Below are 16,575 nucleotides of genomic sequence, written 5' to 3'. Positions count from 1 at the left end.
ATTCCTTCAGTCAGCATGCCAATTGCATGCTCCCTCAAAACTTGAGACATCTGTGGCATTGTGTTGTGTGACAAAACTGCACATTTTAGAGTGGCCTTTTATTTYCCCCAGCACAAGGTGCACCTGTGTAATTAATGATCATGCTTTTTCATCAGCTTCTTGAYATGCCACTCCTGTTATCTTGGCAAAGTAAAAATGCTCACTAACAGGGATGTAAACTAATTTGTGCACAAAWTTTGAGCTAAATAAGCTTTTTGTGCATATGGAAAATTTCTGGGATCTTTTATTTCARCTCATGAAACATGGGACCAACACTTTACATGTTGCGTTCATATTTTTGTTCAGTATGAAAACATGACTTTATTTAATGTATCCACATGAATCCAAGTTTCAGTCCCTACTCAGACACATTTAATTTGTTCATGTTGTTCTTTCCTGTTTTTTTAAATCTCTTTTTATATCTTTCCATTCCTGAGGCAAAGAACAGTTCATTTAAAATCAGTACAAAATAGCACAGAGAATTCCAAATCATACACAAAAGTAACACTATAAAAACAACACAGTATGTTCACATGAGTCTGGGATATGAATTTAAATGTGGTTACTATTTAGCACTTTGTGACAAATGCATTTGTGAAATGCACTATACAAATCCAATTTGATTGGTTGATTCATTGATTTGATTGATTGGTTAGTTGATATCAGCCATCGGAGTGAGTTTGCAGTCCCTTGGTATTATGGTATGGTTTACATTACAACACAGGTTAATTTACCACGCTACTGGGCAGACAAACAACATCCAAACAATAACCATCAACAACTACATATCTTTATCCAGCACACCCACAGAGAAAACCTTAACAAATATATTCAAACGGTAGAAAAATAGAGACACCACAGAGTAAGAGTCACAGGTGCTGTTGGTCTCACAGCTCATCCTTGTCTGTCTGTGAGTCCGAGGCTGATTTGGGGTCAGTTTTAGAGTCCTTGGAAACCTTTTTGACAGGGGCTTTCTCTGCCTTCTTTGTAGCTGGCTTCTGCTCTTTTTTGTCTGTTGCTTTAGGTTTTGTTTTGCTTGCTGCATGTTTGACGTTTGTTTTTGCTGCTYGTTTAGCCTTGGCTTTGTCCCCTGCTTTAGTCACTGTTTTAGTCGTCGCTTTGGCCTTTGATGCGTCGTCTGCTTTGGCTTTCGTTTTGACTGCCTCTTTCAACTTGGGTTTTTCACCCTCTTTGGCAATTTGTTTTTCTGCCTGATTGGCTGTCGGCTTCTCATCCTTTTTATCTTCTGGGTTATCAGCTGGATTTTCTATTACTGTTTCTGCTGGTTCCTCAGGCTTCTTCTCTGCTGGTTTGTCAGCCTGCTCCTGTACTGGGGGTGCAGCTTGACCAAGAAGCGCAGCCTGGTCAGGAAGTGTGAGCTGTGGCTCTGAGCTCTCTGTCTTTGTCTCTGTGAACTCTGCGTCCGTAGGAGTGGAGAACATCTTCAGCATCTCTTGAGCTTGGATCCGCTCCTGGAGAGAGAGACACACACACACACACACACACACAAATTAGCTAAGACAAGCAAGAGAAACTGATGAAATGTAGATGAATCAATAAGTGGAAAGCATTGCTCTCTCCCTCTCTCAGATTACAAAACAACCCATCACAATATATAGCATGATAGAAACAAAGACTATACATAACTCCAGATGGATTGACTAATAGATATGTTACCTTCTCCTCGTGTTTGGGGTCAAGGGTGAACCACAGGGCCACAGCACACCTCTGGCCCTTAGTGACCGCTCTCACGCCATGAGGATTCTCCTCCCCTGCCCCAAAACCAACCACACGACCACACTGAGGACGCACCTCCGCCTGGGCAACACAGGGCAGTGACATCAGTCATCATACGGTCAATTAACTTACACCTTAGAGTAAATCAACTGTTTTTACTTTGCATCCCTCAATCCTTCATCATTGATTGAAACTTACTGTGACAGTTTTGGCATCCAGTTCAGTGAAAATGAAATCTCCTCCTTCAAAGTCATCATTTAGATAGAGGATGGCGCTAAAACACAACATGAACAAGGGAAGGGTCTTAAAGACAGTGGTGCATGATGATACCTCCTGCTGATACCATGATGATACCTATGCTGTGTGTGTGTGTGTGTGTGTGTGTGTGTATGTGTGTGTACCTGTAGTCTCTGTGTGTGTATGCGGGTGGTTCTTTGATGCACTTGTTGAGCTCAGAGACCAGAAGGCAGTTGTCTGCATGAACCGGGTGACTCRGGTCGTCACGGTCATCCTGCTTCTCTGTACAGACAGAGGAATGGAAACATATCTTACTGTATGTCTATATACTCATACAGGCAGGTGGTTAATGTGGGGTTAAATGCCCCATCTTGGATTCGATATACACAACAATACTGTCCCCTGAGGGCCGCCGTAGTGGAGTTTCTCACCGTCGATGGCGGAGCGGCAGACCAGGTGAGAGTAGGAGAAGTAGAGAGGAGAGTCCAGACGGAAGTACGACTCGAGGACCCTACGCACCTTCTCACTCATGTCGAAAAACAGACGGGCACTCTTCAGGGGCACAGTTCCCTCCTGTCCAAACTGTAGAGCAGGACAATATCATCAGAAATAGGTGCTTTCTTATAGACAACTCACTGGTAACTGTACATGGATGCCATTAGGCTGAGGCTTTAGAAAGGTTGGAGATAAAGCTGAGGCTAGGAGATGAAACTAGTTGGGGGTTGGTTTTGGGTGAAGTTGACCATGCTGGGTTAGGGTCAGTGTTGGCAGTGCTGGGCTGGTGGTGTTTGGGTTATGGTTGGGTTATCAGGGCTTTAGTGTGTAGGGTCAGTGATGTACCTTAATAGCCTTGAGGACTGTGATTCCTTGGAAGCTCTCGCTGGGGGAGTGTGGGGAGGGAAGGCCTCGGTACCCATCACCTTTCAGCGCAGCCGCCTGACAGACAAACACACACAGCATCAACACCACACAATGCACAAAGCATGCGCAAAGTAACACACAGCCCAACACTCAGAAGACAGACAGAGACAAGACGAGTACATGACCGAGTATCACGAGTACGAACAGACAGACAGTCACAGACAGACAGACAGACTGCCACATCACGACGCAGACACAGTATCAGACAGGCAGAAAATGACGACGACAGACTATAGACCCGCCTTGGCGTCCCTCGAGTATGGAAGCCCTAAACATTACTAGATTGCGGAGCAGAATCCTAATCTGATAATTGAGAGCATACATGTTACTAGTTGGAGGCTGTGCAACAAGGATAGATTGTAATGTAGAACTATGAAATAGGTAAAAAGTGATATTTTGGAACAGCTATTTGTTTTGATATTTACATATTATTCCATTTACATTTAAAAAACCATATCCAACCAGACCAATTATAAAAATTGAAGCACACAATTCTTCTTTATTATTCCCAAAGTTTCTATCAAATTCCTTAATTTTAACTTTCTTCCTCTCAGTCACAGGCGCCTCTTCTAAGAGGTCGTGGTACGTGTGTGCTTCTTCTTACTTTGGACTGTCTCCAACTACTTCTTCTCCTCAGGTTATTGAAGAGGGCCAAATGAGATGTCTGACAGGGGAGGTCAACCGGAAAATCCCTTGCCTAGCAAAAAGGAAAGAGGGGCAGCGATTAGAATACCATGCTAACAACCATCACCAACGCAAACAGACCAACCGTGAACAAGCAGCGTATCACCACGACAGCTAGATAGAGAGAGAAGTACAGGGAGTAACGAATCGCTATCAGATCAGTACATGCGACAGGAGCAGAACAGAACAAGACGACAAAACAGACAGACAGACCACGCCAGACAGACAGACAGACAGGACAGACATGAGAGGAGAGGACAAGGAGCACACACAGACCAAGGACAGACAGAGACAGGGACAGACAGACAGACATACAGGAACGAAAGACCACCGACAGTACAGTGTATCAAGACAAGCACCAGACAGACAGACAGACACATAGTACTGAGACAGAGATCACAAACAGACACAGACAGAAAGAGGGTATCGAAGTATCCACGCAACAAGAAAACGTATCAAAAGAGAGACAACAAGTAGAGCAGAGCAGCCTCTCCTTTCACTTCACGACTAAACACGACGTGAGAGACAGGGCATACTAGGAAATGTTCGGAGGCACCATGGAGCATAGTTTATACCGACCAGACCAGACACGAACGACACAGACAAGACAGTAGCGCTATGAGGACAGGAGGAGAAAGACAGGAGATCGAGAGAAGAGAGTATCGAAAGGGTAGACAGCACGAGCGAGAACTGAAAGGAAGAGTAGATAGGAAGGCTGGCAGATCACAGGATGTGTTGTAGTCATGTGTTGGTGAGGGTGACATGAGTGTGATGAGAGTATATGTCTCGTTGTGTGTATGGCGTCAGTGGACTAGGTGGTGACGTGAGGTGTAAAACCCCTATGAGCTACCCTGCGAGATCCGGCAGATCATGGCAGTGACAGGCTTCATGTCCCACTCCAGACTACGACACGACCACCCACAGCCAAGACCACAGAAAGACAGAGCAGGAGCTTTAGAAGACAGAAAACAGAACATGAGCCAGGAGAGACATGTTACAGGTACAGAACTAGAGAAAAATAACAGGCCCACCCAAAATTAAACCAAGACAGACCAGACATCCGAATCTTATGACAAGACCAGACTATGGAGACAAGGACAGACTACGAGCAGAAAGCCAGTGCCAAAGGTAAGGACTACCTTGTTAAGAGGCCAGCACACACTCCAGACATAGGGACAGGGGCCTTGGCTCAAATATGTAACTTATTTGACCAGACACCGCAGACTAGGAAAAGATGGGCGAGGGTGAGCGCGCAGACAAGGGTGACGGGAGGCAGTGAGCATTGGACATGGGCTCCGGTAGCGGGGGGGGCGACGAAGCAGAAAGAGACGCACCCTATCACAACAGACAGACACCCGAAGCCCGAGCTGACAGCCAAGCGCCACGAGGAAACACTCCATTGCGATTGGATGCGATAAAAATAAGTATAAATTCCTACACCGCCACTAGAAAGTATGCTTAGAAAAAAGGCATGGTGATTGGTGCAAGGTCGAAATAGGGATGAGACTCACTGTTGTAGTAAGAAAGAACTGTACGGTTATGTTGAAAAGTGGGAAGGGAGAACAATCCGCTCAAGTTGCGTTGATCCTTTGCCTCCTCCCGGCGATGGCAGTGCGCTAGCCCTCTCCCAGAGAATCTCAATAATCCATCCAGGCTCACTGGACTAATACAGTCCTCCATCAACTGGCATGTAGTGGTTCTGACCTGAGTGACATGGGCAGAGAAATAGAGTACACCAAAGGTTTTAGCTTTTACTTACGATGTTATCACCCAAACATGTTTAAGCATGGGGTTCCTTTTTTGCGGAAGTTCTAGTTCTGGTCTTTGCTTAGACGTATTCATTGGGGTGCCTTTAAAACAACTGCTCCATAGGACTCGGGAAGGGTTCAGCACGTTCAACTCCATGTGTTGTTGTATTCGGCGTATGTCCGTAAGCTTCCTTCGCAGGAGCGCGCACGGCACTGCCTGGTCTGTCGCTGAAGTACATCTCGTTCCAACCCGTGCCCTCAAAGTGGTCGATGGCCAGACGCCGAAAAACGAGCTCTGCGCCTGATCAAAGTATAAAAAAAAAAAGACCAGTCGCACCACCTGGAGCATGTGGCCACTGCCAAGGAGACCTCATGCCATGGGGGAGAAGGGACGAGTGATACGTGTAAAAGCAAACCAGAATGGAGTTCAGCAAGCCGCCACAGCCAACAGAGATTTAATTTTTCAAAAACTGCCGGTTGACGACTCCCACTACCAACCTGGTTGCCCAATCAAAGGTCCCTTGTTCAAACGACTCTTCCCCCTTCCGCCGAAGTCCGCTCCCTCTTGTTCGGCATGGGCCCAGGCGTTCCCCGTGGCGGTTGAAGCACCGCATGCTTCAGCGGGGCCTTCTAGCCATCCAGCCCGTGGCTTGCACAAAGACAGTTTTTCTTTATCTTTCTCAATATGAGCATTTCCATTCTGTTCTTTGGTCTTAAGGATTTCCCGTCCCCACACGTACCAACTGTTTTACCGCAATTCACCCCTTGAATGTACCCTTATAACAACTCGCAAATAAAAATTATTCCCCCTACTGTTTGCGACACCAAGCACACTGCATTGGGACGCAGGAATCTTATGTGTGGCCTAAATCGTGTTTTACGTGCGTGCGTTTTCGGGGGGTTAAAACTGTTGTTAAAGATCGTGTGATATCGTTCCAAAGCAATGGCCTGGATATTGTATTTTCAGCAAATCCAAGACAACCACCTCCATAAAATCAAGTCAAATCTCAATAATCAAAACATAAACACTCGGGGCAAATCAGCTGTTTTGGGGACCCCCGTACTCATGTTTACTTGTCGCAAAAAACAACATTTCTTCTGCATATAAACCTGTAGAGTGAGTGTTTTCCGTCGAACTATCATCATTTCCTTCTATCTTTCCACCAACGTTTTTATCTTTCCTCTAGATCTCCCCTATCATCTGGCATCACCTCGGTCAGGTTTTGTCTTTGGACCGGCAAGTTTGCTTGTCGCCGTTCTGCCTTTGTTTGCTTCTGCCCCAAATAAGTTGCGCTCTGCCCTGAATAGACCAGAAACCTTGCTAGCTGTGCTCGGCCGACCACAACGCCCTGACATCTCTCGAGGTTTCAATGATAAAAAAATGTAATTCCTTTAAAACCTTGAAAAAACTTATAAGTAATACGTCTGACAACTCAGCGCCCAAATACCCGTTCCAAGTTATAGAACAACACTATACCATTACTCCTCTCTCTAACAATGACGGTTTCGCCCTACCCCCGCCTTCGCCCCTGTTCAACCCACAAAATTATCGCTTCTCCTGTCCTAGAGCGCCAGGAAAGCGTGTTCACAAGGCTCTAAGGCTGGGCGCCGAAAACAGTGTCGGGTAAAAAGTGGGTTATACCTGTCCTGCCTCATTCAATGTTGAGCCCAGTTTTTCAAAAAAGTCGTCGGCTCCTTTGCCTGTAAATCTAGTTGGGAATTATCCATTACGATCACGGTTTTTTAACTCGTGTCTTTGCCCATGATACATCGCCGCGGCTAGGGTCAACTACCAAGTGCTCCTCTGTACAGGGGGGGTTGTAATCCTTTGAAATGCCCCTACTAGCACTTTTGTCCGCAGAACTAAAAAACCCATTGGGAGTACTGGGGTTCCAGGCAATTTTGTTACCAAGTACTGTTTCTTCACGCGTGCATCCTGGGTCAAAAATCAGACCCGCTGGCGCGCACTCGGGGGGTAGAAATGGTCGGCTAAATTAACTAAACTTCTGCGGGGGTGGACTTCAAAGTGGGCAGTGATTCATAATGCTTAGATACCCCTTCCACTGCCAGACCATGATAGTCGATGCTTCCAGGCCAGCGGTGCTCAGTGGGGTTCATCGCTAGACTGTGTGGTTCTCTTACTCGGTCTGTTTTGCTAAGCTCCATGGAAAAAAAGGTACTTTCCATTTTTCCCCTGCCTCTAATGACTTGAATGCGTTAGGATTTGTTATCCTAGTGCCAGTGTCATTTCCACGTCAGGGTGGACATTCAATCCTTGGGAGGGAACACGGATATTTTCCATTCCATCAGGGTTTCCTGTTTACCTACTCAAAATCTCCAGCTCATCCTAAATTAAACTGTACCGTCTTTCCAACATGATTTTATTTTCTGTGGTCTGGGGGTGGTCGTAATGGCCGCGCAGGTAAAACCTGTTTGTTGGCCTCCCATTTTGCTCTCCTGTCGCTCTCATTCCAGCAATTCTCGGCTTCCCCTCCAGCAGCCTCTTCTAGTCTGTGGTGTTCGCTTCACCTCTCGTTACTCTCTCTGCTTACTCTCTGGCCCTTGCTGGTGCTCAAGTTGGGGCTTATGCTGATACGTCTTTGGGCAGGGTCCAGGAATACCTGCAAAGGAAGGGGGCAGTGATGTGAGTTCACATTTCATGCTAAATTCCACCTGACAGCAGTTCCCCTTCTTATCAGTTGCGTGTGATGTCCTTGGTCGGTATGAATCAGTGAGACCACAAGAGAAGATTAAGAGACATGTTTAACTTCTATTTTCTGGAGTCAACAAAGGTGATTCCAAACACTTTCAAAAGCAAAGTAGTAGGTCAGCTTCCTTCTCTAACAGGGACTGCTGAATGTGCTGTTTTACCACCTGGGAGGGAGAAAGAGATGGAGAGAAAGTGAGTTGGAGGCATGAGGGATAGATAGGAAGGTGCAGGTTGTTGTGTGTGTGTGTGTGTGTGTGTGATACCTAGTTCTATAGCAGGTATGGCTGCAGGCTTGTCCTCTCCCAGCACAGCGGAGTAGTAGGCCCAGGTTCTGATTCTATTACGTCCTCTTCGTGGGTGGAACAGCAAGGTAGGTCTTACGCACACACTCTACTGGCCTGCTCATACTTTTACCTGATGGGGGGGGGGGGGGGGGGGGGAGAAGGAGAGACATCAAACAGCAACAGACGAGGCAGACAGCCAGGCAGAGGAACACATCTGATTTGTGAAAGAAAATCAACCCTGATTCTAAAAAGGCATGTAGGTGCAGAGTGAATAGGGACTGAGACTCACTGTTGTAGTAGGAGAACTGTAGGTAGTTGAAGTGGGAAGGGAGGAAATCCTCAAATGGCTTGTCCTTTCCTGCGGTGGAGGCTAGCTCCACAGAACAGCTCTGCTTACAGTTCATAATCTGCATGTAGTGGTCTGACAGTGACATGGGCAAACATAAGAGTACAAGGTTTAAGCTTTTATCCAAAATGTTAGCATGGGGTTCTTTTGGGATTTAGTCTGTCTTAACACCTGTCATGGACTGGAAGAGGTCAGCACTGTACTCCATGTAGTTGTATCCGTCGTAGTCGTAAGCTCCTTCGCAGAGCGCCCGGCACTCCTGGTCTGCGCTGAAGTACTCTTCCACCGCTGCCTCAAAGTGGTCGATGGCCAGACCGAACGAGTCTGAGCTGTAGTACCGCTTCCCTGCAAGGAACTCTGCCTGGGAGATAGAGTAGAGAGCAAAGCATGGAGTCAGCAGCCCAGCCACATTTTAATTCAACCCGTTGACCCTACCCAACCTGGTGCCAATAAGGTCCCTTTGTCACGACTTCCGCCGAAGTCGGCTCCCCTCCTTGTTCGGGCGGCGTTCGGCGGTTGACGTCGCCGGCCTTCTAGCCATCGCCGCTCCATTTTTCATTGTTCCATTTGTTTTGTCTTGTTTCCCACACACCTGGTTTACATTCCCTAATTACACTGCATATATATATTCCTCTGTTCCCCCCATGTCTTTGTGTGGAATTGTTTTGTTACGTGTTTAGTGTTACGTGCCAGACTGGTTGTTTCACCGGGTATCGTGTTTTGACCCGTACTATGTTTATTGTCAAACATTTGCATTATTGTGAGTGTTTTCGCGCATATTCACTTTTGCCATTGGCTGGAGGTTTTGGACACAGTTGCGTCTGTCTTTTGTGCTTCTGCCAAATAAAGTGCGCCTGATCACAACTCTCTGCTCTCCTGCACCTGACTTCTTACCAGTAGCGCACAACCTTGACAACCCTGTACTACACCTGTCTCTTATACACATCTAGATGTGTATAAGAGACAGATGCAGTGCCTTAGACCGCTGCGCCACTCGGGAGCCTAAATATAATGCGGAGCAGATCCTAATCTGATATTGAGAGCATACATGTACTAGTGGNTCTGTCTTTTGTGCTTCTGCCAAATAAAGTGCGCCTGATCACAACTCTCTGCTCTCCTGCACCTGACTTCTTACCAGTAGCGCACAACCTTGACACCCTTGCCCCTTCCCCTGTCCCATATGCTTGGCAGTTCCAAGTAGGCAAATTGGTAAGTGGTTACTGTCTGACTATGTGCAGTTCCAAATGTTGTAAATGGTATATAACTGGTCCATTGTTCCTGGGATAACTGATACATTGTCACTAGAATAACTGGTGCATAGTAACTGTTATAACAGGTGCATTGTCACTGGGATAATGGGTGCATTACTGGGGATTAGTGGTGTCAGTCTCACCATGTGCGGCCAGGCCTCCAGGTCTTTAAAGTCTTCCTCCTGTACTCCGGACATCATCCTGTAGTAGTCCAGGTTCTGCCTCATCTCAATGTGGTCTGGGTTGGCCAGGAAAAACGTGTTGGCCGCTGCCACAGCCTTATCCAGCTTATTGATCTACATAGGGAAGAGAGATATTTAGTGAATAAATCAATAATACAGCATACTGTATCTGTTGAATAAACCTTATACACATTGTGACTCCAAAGGCTTCCCTAAATGCTCCACGTCTCAGAAGTATTTTACAAGACCCCCTGGAATGGTGTAAGAAATGTGTGAGCTGCAATCACCAACATGCTGTTTTAGGCAACTAGTCAATCTCCTATTTAATATAGTAAGTAGTCTTCAATCAGGGGCCATATGTCTCTTTTATAGTTGTTGGTTTAACTTAAAAGCCCAGTGCAGTCAAAAAATGCAATAATTGTGGGAGTTCCCATAGAATGCCAGCAAAAAAAGCCTCCATTTACATGTTGCTTATGAGTGCATTTCACACTACTTTTGGATTATAATTGTAATTTCAGGCTTGTTTGAATGTCCTGCTTAACATAATGTTTGTGTCATCATCACAAATCAACTGCATTATACATAAAAACATAATCAACTTTGTSTTCAACCAGTAAATGGCTCTTCGCTAGCTTTTGCTACAGCCAATGACGTTAGCAGTCTAGTTGACAATTGCTGCGTCCAAAATAGGTATTTTGCAAAGATGACAACCAAATATAATCTTAGCGACTGCAATAACACCAACATGTAAGCGTATAAGAATGCAAAAGGTGTTTTTGTTTAGAAGTAATAATTATTTTAACGTACGCTATGTTAAATGGGGGCAGATGGGATGGCAGTCTTTCTGCATCCTTGATTTGCGCACATCCGTACCTGACAAAGTCAGTAAGTGGTCAAACTACTACTACAGAATCAAACTACTATAACAGCGAGACCCCACTCAGAACACTCACAGTCATAATTATTCCTTGAGAAATTGCTCTTTGCTAAGAAGCTTTTTTTTTTTTTTTTTTACCATTTGAATGGATAACATTCACAGTAAGGTATTTAATTGTTACCCAGAAATGATTTAATATTGAGTTAAAAACGACTGCATTGGAGCCATTATGTAAGCCATAAGGCCTACATATTTTTTTCCATATCTATTGACATTCGTAAATAGGCTATGAATATGACCTTTGACATTCAGGAACATCTTATAGGCTACATGTATTTACTTAATTTAAAGGGCTAACTACTCTTATTACAACGTTAAAAAAAACATTTTATAAACAGACTTAACACAAATAAATATATACATGACTATTCTGTCAAAAGTTAAGTAAATTCTTGAATGGCACAGTAGCATGCATGAGATCTACAGCGCATGTTGATGACAAGCCCCAAAATCGAGAAGAATCCAGTGTAGGACGTAAATTGTCTACACAGCAAGACTCCACCTAGAGACGTGGCACRGCCGGCTTGGCTTGGGGGGGTGGGGAAAACAGAGCACTTATAGTGCACGACTTGCTTCTTAGTGTTAGTTTAAATGAAATTGGACAAAATAAAAAGTGACATTGCTCTTATATTGACATGCAAGTGTGATTGATAAATGTGCATGGTAGACCACTTCAAAAAGTGCAATAAGATGACGCAGGCGAATCTTATCCACAACATTGGATCGGCTACTGGCTGTGTTTGTTTCAAGCCTATGCAATGTCTGAACATTTATTATGCAAAGAACCTATATGGTCGACTCTTTTCACTATGAAAGATCWGAACATTTATTATGCATAGGACCCATTTGGTCGACTATTTTCATACCTTGAAGTATGCGACTTGCAGATAATTGTAAGGGGTTCTCTTCTTAAACTCGAGGTCCACATCTTCAGTGATTTTATGGATAGTTGGTGGTCCAATTTTATCACTTTCGCAGGTATTTACACAATCAGCCCTTTTCATAATTTTTTGAAAAAAACCAAGATCCTCCACAGAGCCAGCACCTGGTATTGTCACAACTATGCTGGATAAAGGCTCTCCGAAAGCGCTCTGGTTTGCACAAGTTATCCGGCAATGCGCCTTCACCCTGCGTATCGCAGCCTTGTTCCGAAGCGCCCTCTCCATGTTCAGGATGACCGTCATCCAGTCACCCTTGTAGTACGCTTCTACCGCTGTGTCGAACAGCAGATCATACGGCTCGAGAATAACATTACTACTGAGCTGCACATCCGAAAGGCCATAAGAGATGAGGCAAACGACTAAAATCGCTAAAACCAWCCGGCACTCCATTCTGGAAAATGGGGCCTCTGCGTGGGTAAGCTGGAAAAGAGCACTCGTCCGTAGAGAGGGGAACTGGAAGTTTAGCCGGGGCTGCAAACTTTTGTCGGGGGGTGGAGTTAACGCAGAGCCGCTGAGCTGAACAGCCCAGGGCGCACAGCGCCCCTGTTCATTCTGCAACAGCAGCTGCAAGACAACATCAAGGTCCAGTAGAAAAATTATAAATTGCTCATATCCAATTGCTTGATTTGACTATTACAGTGTGATAACATCGCAGAAGAAAAATAGGCACAAAGTCTCACAACGATTTTGGTGTAGGTCACGGTTCCCCAAATGGCAGCCAATTATTATATATTTMTTTTATTTAACCTTTATTTAACTAGGCAAGCCAGTTTAAGAACACATTCTTATTTACTGTACTGTAAAAACAGTGACAAGGTAAGCAATCCCAGATAAAATTAACAAAAAAGTAGGAAAGATGAAGAAGATGAGGAAGTTCTTCACCCTACTCTGCTGATGATCATTTTTCTCTGCTCATACAAGAGTAATACAGGCCTACTAGTACATAGTGGTGGAAAAAGTACCCAATTGTCATACTTGAGTAAAAGTAAAAGATATATACCTTAATAATAGAAAATGACTCAAGGAAAAGTGAAAGTTGCCTGGTAAAATACTACTTGAGTAAAAGTCTAAAAGTATTTGGTTTTAAATATACTTATGTATCAAAAGAAAATGTAACTGAAAAATATACTTAAGTATCAAAAGTAAAAGTATACATCATTTCAAATTGCTTATATTTAGCAAACCAAATGGCACAATTATATATATATTTTTTTTACTACACTAACTTGGAGAGAAAAATAATATTAATGATTTATCAGGGGTGCTGCAGCACCCTCTGCACCCCTACTTCCCACAGCTATTACTATCCGTCCCAAACTTTAAATAGTATTTCGAGGCACTAGCATTTCGCCTCATCCTAAATTGGTTTATACATGATTCTTCCGCCCCCTGGCTGAGTATAGAGACAAAAAAGTCAAGGCGTCTGAATACTTTCCGAATGCACTGTACGCATGTATAARCCATATACCCACTTTTTTTTCAGTGGGCATTGCATATACTCACTTCTTAATCCCTATTGATGCATATCAAAGTAGTGTAGTGTCGGTATACGACTTATCAATTCTGTAGTACAATAGAGAAATCGTGCACAAACTAGCCTACACAATCGCAAAAGCACGTGAAATATATKCACATGCGCGCCGCACACTAGTCTCGGCAGAAAATGATCTGCAGGCACCAAGAGTGTGCAGCTCTCGAATGGTTTTGACATGGAGCAAATCAAATCAAATGTTATTAGTCACATGTGCTGAATACAACAGGTGTAGACCTTACAGTGAAATACTTACTTATGAGSCCCTAACCAACAATGCAGTCTTAAAAAATACAGATAAGAATAAGAAATAAAAGTAACAAGTAATTAAAGAGCAGCAGTAAAATAACAAAAGCAAGACTATATACAGGGGGGGTACCGGTACAGAGTCAATGTGCGGGGGTACCAGTTAGTTGAGGTATATGTACATGTAGGTAGAGTTATTAAAGTGACTATGCATCGATGATAACAACAGAGAGTAGCAGCGGTGTAAAAGAGGGGGAGAGTGGGGGGTCAATGCAAATAGTCTGGGTAGCCATTTGATTAGATGTTCAGGAGTCTTATGGCTTGGGGGTAGAAGCTGTTTAGAAGCCTCTTAGACCTAGACTTGGCGCTCCGATACCACTTGCCGTGCGGTAGCAGAGAGAACAGTCTATGACTTGGGTGGCTGGAGTCTTTCACAATTYTTAGGGCCTTCCTCTGACACCGCCTGGTATAGAGGTCCTGGATGGCAGGAAGCTTGGATTAGTGATGTACTGGGCCGTGTGCACTACCCTCTGTAGTGCCTTGAGGTCGGAGGCCGAGCAGTTGCCATACCAGGCAGTGATGCAACCAGTCAGGATGCTCTTGATGGTGCAGCTATAGAAACTTTTGAGGATCTGAGGACCCATGCCAAATCTTTTCAGTCTCCTGAGGGGGAATAGGTTTTGTCGTGCCCTCTTCACGACTGTCTTGGTGTGCTTGGACCAGGATAGTTTGTTGGTGATGTGGACACCAAGGAACTTGTAGCTCTCAACCTACTCCACTGCAGCCCCGTCGATGAGAATGGAAGTGTGCTCTGTCCTCTTTTTCCTGTAGTCCACAATCATCTCCTTTGTCTTGATCACGTTGAGGGAGAGGTTGTTGTCTTGGCACCACACGGCCAGGTCTCTGACCTCCTCCCTATAGGCTGTCTCGTCACTGTTGGTGATCAGRCCTACCATTGTTGTGTCATTGGCAAACTTAATGATGGTGTTGGAGTCGTGCCTGGCCATGCAGTCATGAGTGAACAGGGAGTACAGGAGGGGACTGAGCACGCACCCCTAAGGGGCCCGTGTTGAGAATCAGCGTGGCRGATGTGTTGTTACCTACCCTTACCAACTGGGGGCGGCCCATCAGGAAGTCCAGAATCCAGTTGCAGAGGGAGGTGTTTAGTCCCAGGTTCCTTAKCTTATTGATGAGCTTTGAGGGCACTATGATGTTGAATGCTGAGCTGTAGTCAGTGAATAGCATTCTCACACAGGTGTTCCTTTTGTCCAGGTGGGAAGGGCAGTGTGGAGTGCAATAGACATTGCATCATCTGTGGATCTGCTGGGGCGGTATGCAAATTGGAGGGGGTCTAGGGTTTCTGGGATAATGGTGTTGATGTGAGCCATGACCAGCCTTTCAAAGCACTTCATGGCTACAGACGTGAGTGCTACGGGTCGATAGTCATTTAGGCAGGTTACCTTAGTGTTCTTGGGCACAGGCACTATGGTGGTCTGCTTAAAACATGTTGGTATTACAGACTCGAACAGGGAGAGGTTGAAAATGTCAGTGAAGATACTTGCCAGTTGGTCAGCGCATGCTCGCAGTACATGTCCTGGTGATMCGTCTGGCCCTGCGGCCTTGTGAATGTTGACCTGTTTAAAGGACTTACTCACATCGGCTGCGGAGAGCGTGATCACACAGTCTTCCGGAACAGCTGGTGCTCTCATGAATGTTTCAGTGTTATTTGTCTCGAAGTGAGCATAGAAGTAGTTTAGCTCGTCTRGTAGGCTCGTGCCACTGGGCAGCTCTCGGCTGTGCTTCCCTTTGTAATCTAATAATTTGCAAGCTCTGCGTCAGAGCCAGTGTTGTAGATTYGATCTTAGTCCTGTATTGATGCTTTGCCTGTTTGATGGTTCGTCGGAGGGCATAGCGGGATTTCTTATAAGCTTCTGGGTTAGAGTMCTGCTTCTTCAAACTGGCAACTCTAGCCTTCAGCTTAGTGCGGATGTTGCCTGTAATCCATGGATTCTGGTTGCGCTACGGTCACTGTAGGGACGACGTCATCGATGCACTTAYTGATGAAGCCAATGATTGATGTGATCCTCAAAGCCATCGGAGGAATCCCGGAACATATTCCAGTCTGTGCTAGCAAAACAGTCCTGTAGCTTAGCATCTGCTTCATCTGACCACTTTTTTATTGATCTAGTTGCTGGTGCTTCCTGCTTTAATTTTTGCTTGTAAGCAGGAATCAGGAGGATAGAATTATGGTCAGATKTGCCAAATGGAGGGCGAGGGAGAGCTTTGTATGCGTCTCTGTGTGTGGAGTAAAMGTGGTCCAGATTTTTTTTGCCTTTGGTTGCACATTTAACATGCTGATAGCTCACAGAAGAATGACATCGGTAGAACTATTACTTCCCATTGCAAAAAAACATTTCACGTTTAGCACACAAAGTAACCGGTGACAGGCAACTGCCTGTAAACACACAGTCCAGTTCAAAGTGAATGAGGGCAGGCMCGTGTTGTMAATTGCTTGTTTGTATAAAGGCCTACTGTTGCTCTGATTGGCTATAGCACATCGGTYTGTGTAGACTCCAGTCTTGGACCAGACAGAGGTTTTTATTTGGTTTTATTTACTGCAGTGTCTATTAAATTATCCAAATGGCCGTCCGCTTTCCCATTCTATAATGCTATAGARTTTTCACAAATGCCTTAGTATACATAATTCCCAAACGTTCTAAGAATTTATGAAAAAGTTAAATTGACCATATCTAAGTGGTCGCTTGTCAAATCTTTTTTTTTT

General features: G+C 44.9%; 1 protein-coding gene across 1 annotated transcript; it reads right to left on the bottom strand.

The window, feature by feature from the left end:
- Positions 1–577: 577 nt before the first annotated feature.
- p3h1 (prolyl 3-hydroxylase 1) lies at positions 578–12,494 on the bottom strand. The gene is made up of 13 exons (XM_070442910.1): positions 11,942–12,494; positions 10,100–10,252; positions 8,878–9,067; positions 8,650–8,781; positions 8,471–8,490; positions 8,238–8,240; positions 7,919–7,987; positions 2,854–2,949; positions 2,445–2,595; positions 2,178–2,295; positions 1,975–2,050; positions 1,717–1,857; positions 578–1,511 (listed from the first exon to the last, which is right to left on the bottom strand). The coding sequence occupies exons 1-13, from the start codon at positions 12,404–12,406 to the stop codon at positions 927–929; spliced, it is 2,199 nt and encodes a 732-aa protein (XP_070299011.1). The 5' UTR covers positions 12,407–12,494; the 3' UTR covers positions 578–926.
- Positions 12,495–16,575: the final 4,081 nt, after the last annotated feature.

The sequence above is a fragment of the Salvelinus sp. IW2-2015 genome, linkage group LG1 (assembly GCF_002910315.2).
Source record: "Salvelinus sp. IW2-2015 linkage group LG1, ASM291031v2, whole genome shotgun sequence".
Taxonomy (NCBI): domain Eukaryota; kingdom Metazoa; phylum Chordata; class Actinopteri; order Salmoniformes; family Salmonidae; genus Salvelinus; species Salvelinus sp. IW2-2015.
The sequence above is the reverse complement of the archived record's forward strand: the minus strand, read 5'-3'. Positions and strand labels throughout refer to the sequence as shown.